Source organism: Penaeus vannamei, chromosome 39 (genome assembly GCF_042767895.1).
Source record: "Penaeus vannamei isolate JL-2024 chromosome 39, ASM4276789v1, whole genome shotgun sequence".
NCBI lineage: Eukaryota > Metazoa > Arthropoda > Malacostraca > Decapoda > Penaeidae > Penaeus > Penaeus vannamei.
Window position 1 is genome coordinate 10,013,338 of NC_091587.1, and position 2,500 is coordinate 10,015,837.

General features: G+C 50.2%; 1 protein-coding gene across 4 annotated transcripts in view; it reads left to right on the top strand.

Moving 5' to 3' along the window:
- The window catches only part of slpr (slipper), a 213,316-nt gene that overhangs the window by 16,096 nt on the left and 194,720 nt on the right, over positions 1–2,500 (top strand). For all 4 annotated transcript variants that reach the window (XM_070116939.1, XM_070116938.1, XM_070116941.1 and 1 more), the window contains exon 2: positions 1,435–1,617. In XM_070116939.1, coding sequence (XP_069973040.1) covers positions 1,435–1,617 — 183 coding nt within the window. The remainder of the gene's footprint in view (positions 1–1,434; positions 1,618–2,500) is intronic.

A 2,500-nucleotide genomic window follows, 5' to 3' on the forward strand; every position in this document is an offset into this window, starting at 1 on the left:
TATATAAAAAAAAGGATCACTAGGATTGTTGCGACAAAGAGATGCAGGGATTTTTATATAAATTGAAAATATTATTGTCAATAAAGTGCATCTGTAATGTCAGAACACAAAACCCTTCACAACCAAATTATTTATACGTTTCTGTGGTTTTGGGGATGAAAAGCTCATACATACGGTAATATGCTCTGGATGAATAACCTTTTTTATGTCATTTGAGGTGGACTTTGTATAGGCTTAGGTGTGAACAGAGTAAAAACACCTCTATGATTACTCAGTAAAAGGAGAAATTTGTGTGTGTGTGTGTGTGTGTGTGTGTGTATGTGTGTGTGTGTGTGTGTGTGTGTGTGTGTGTGTGTGTGTGTGTGTGTGTGTGTGTGTGTGTGTGTTTTAAAGAGGGAGAGGGAGAGGGAGAGGGAGAGGGAGAGAGAGAGAAAGTGAAATGTGGAGTGTGTGAAAGAGAGAAAGAGAGAGAGAGAGAGAGAGAGAGAGAGAGAGAGAGAGAGAGAGAGAGAGAGAGAGAGAGAGAGAGAGAGAGAGAGAGAGAGAGAGAGAGAGAGAGAGAGTGTGTGTGTGTGTGTGTGTGTGTGTGTGTGTGTGTGTGTGTGTGTGTGTGTGTGTGTGTGTGTGTGTGTGTGTGTGTTTATTGATACTTGCATGTTATATGATTATTATGAACATTGATTAATACCCTATTTGGATTCAATTTCAACCAAAAATAAGTGTGCCAAGTAGCCCTTCGGTAATGATAGTATACCTGCTACGTATTTGATGTTAGAAATTTACCAAGGCAACTGTGGCCAAGTCATAGATGTCTTAAGTATTCGTTATAAGTACATAACTCTCACTTGTGATACATACTTCAGATATATGTCAGACTTATCTGTGGCCTGTCAAGATAAAATGAAAGGTCAATGGTGCCAGGAACTTAAGTACTGGTATTTTAGGGAATGTATTTAAGGCACTTAAAAATTGAGGTGTGTGTGTTTATGCATCTCTTTGTATATCTATAAATGTAAGTATTTACATAGCTTATGTATGGAGAATATGCTTTTGTTAAAAATGTACACAGGTCTATTCTGAATAGTCTCTAATAACCACTTTTCTTTCTTCTCCCACCCCACCCTACCTTACCCTACCTTACCCTACCCTACCCTACCCTACCCTACCCTACCCTACCCTACCCTACCTTACCCTACCCTACCCTACCCTCTCCTCTCCTCTCCTCTCCTCTCCTCCCCTCCCCTCCCATCTCCTCTCGTCTCCCATCTCCCCTCTCCTCTCCTCCCCTCCCCTCCCCTACCACCCTATCACAACCTCCCCTCCCCTTTCTTACCTACCCCCTCCCCTACCCTACCCTACCCTACCCTACCCTACCCTACCACCCTATTCACCCTCCCCTTCCACCCTACCAAAAACACCCCTCCCCTCCACCAGGCACCAGCGGGGGGTCGTGCGGGCCAGCAGACTCAGACGTGTGTGTGCACCAGCCTGTACGACTACGAGGCTCAGGGGGACGACGAGCTCAGCCTCCGTCGCGGGGAGATCATCGAGGTCCTCAGTCAAGACGTCAAGATCTCCGGGGACGAAGGCTGGTGGACGGGGAAGATCAATGGAAAGGTGAGGATTGAAGGGGGTGGGGGAAAGGGGAGGGGTGGGGGTGAGGGAATAGCGTGGGGGATGGGGAAGATCAATGGAAAGGTGAGGATTGAAGGGGGTGAGGGAAAGGGGAGGGGTTGGGGGGAGGGAATAGCCTGGGGGGATGGGGAAGATCAATGGAAAGGTGAGGATTGAAGGGGGTGAGGGAAAGGGGAGGGGTTGGGGGGAGGGAATAGCCTGGGGATGGGGATGATCAATGGAAAGGTGAGCATTGAAGGGGGTGGGGGAAAGGGGAGGGGTTGGGGGGAGGGAATAGCGTGGGGGATGGGGAAGATCAATGGAAAGGTGAGGATTGAAGGGGGTGAGGGAAAGGGGAGGGGTGGGGGTGAGGGAATAGCGTGGGGGATGGGGATGATCAATGGAAAGGTGAGCATTGAAGGGGAAGGGGGAGGGGGGAGGGATGGGGAAGATCAATGGAAAGGTGAGGATTGAAGGGGGAGAAGGGGAAGGGGGAAGGGGGATCAATGGAAAGGTGAGGATTGAAGGGGGTAGGGTAAGGGGTGAGTGGAGGGGATGGGGGGATGGGTGGGGAAGGGGGACGGGATGGGGAATTGGGAGGGGATGGGGGATGGGGAAGATCAATGGAAAGGTGAGGATTGAAGGGGGTGGGGTGGGGAATTGGGAGGGGATGGGGGACGGGGAAGATCAATGGAAAGGTGAGGATGGATGGGGGGGGGGAATTGGGAGGCGATGGGGTATGGGGAAGAGGATGCGTGGGGAAGGGGGAGGGGGACTTGCTTGGGTGAAAGAGGGGAGAGGAAATTAGGTGGATGTGGTGTGTGGTGCTTGCTTGCTTGGGCAGATGAGGGGAGTTTGGATGGATGAAGAGGTAGGAAAGGCTTGA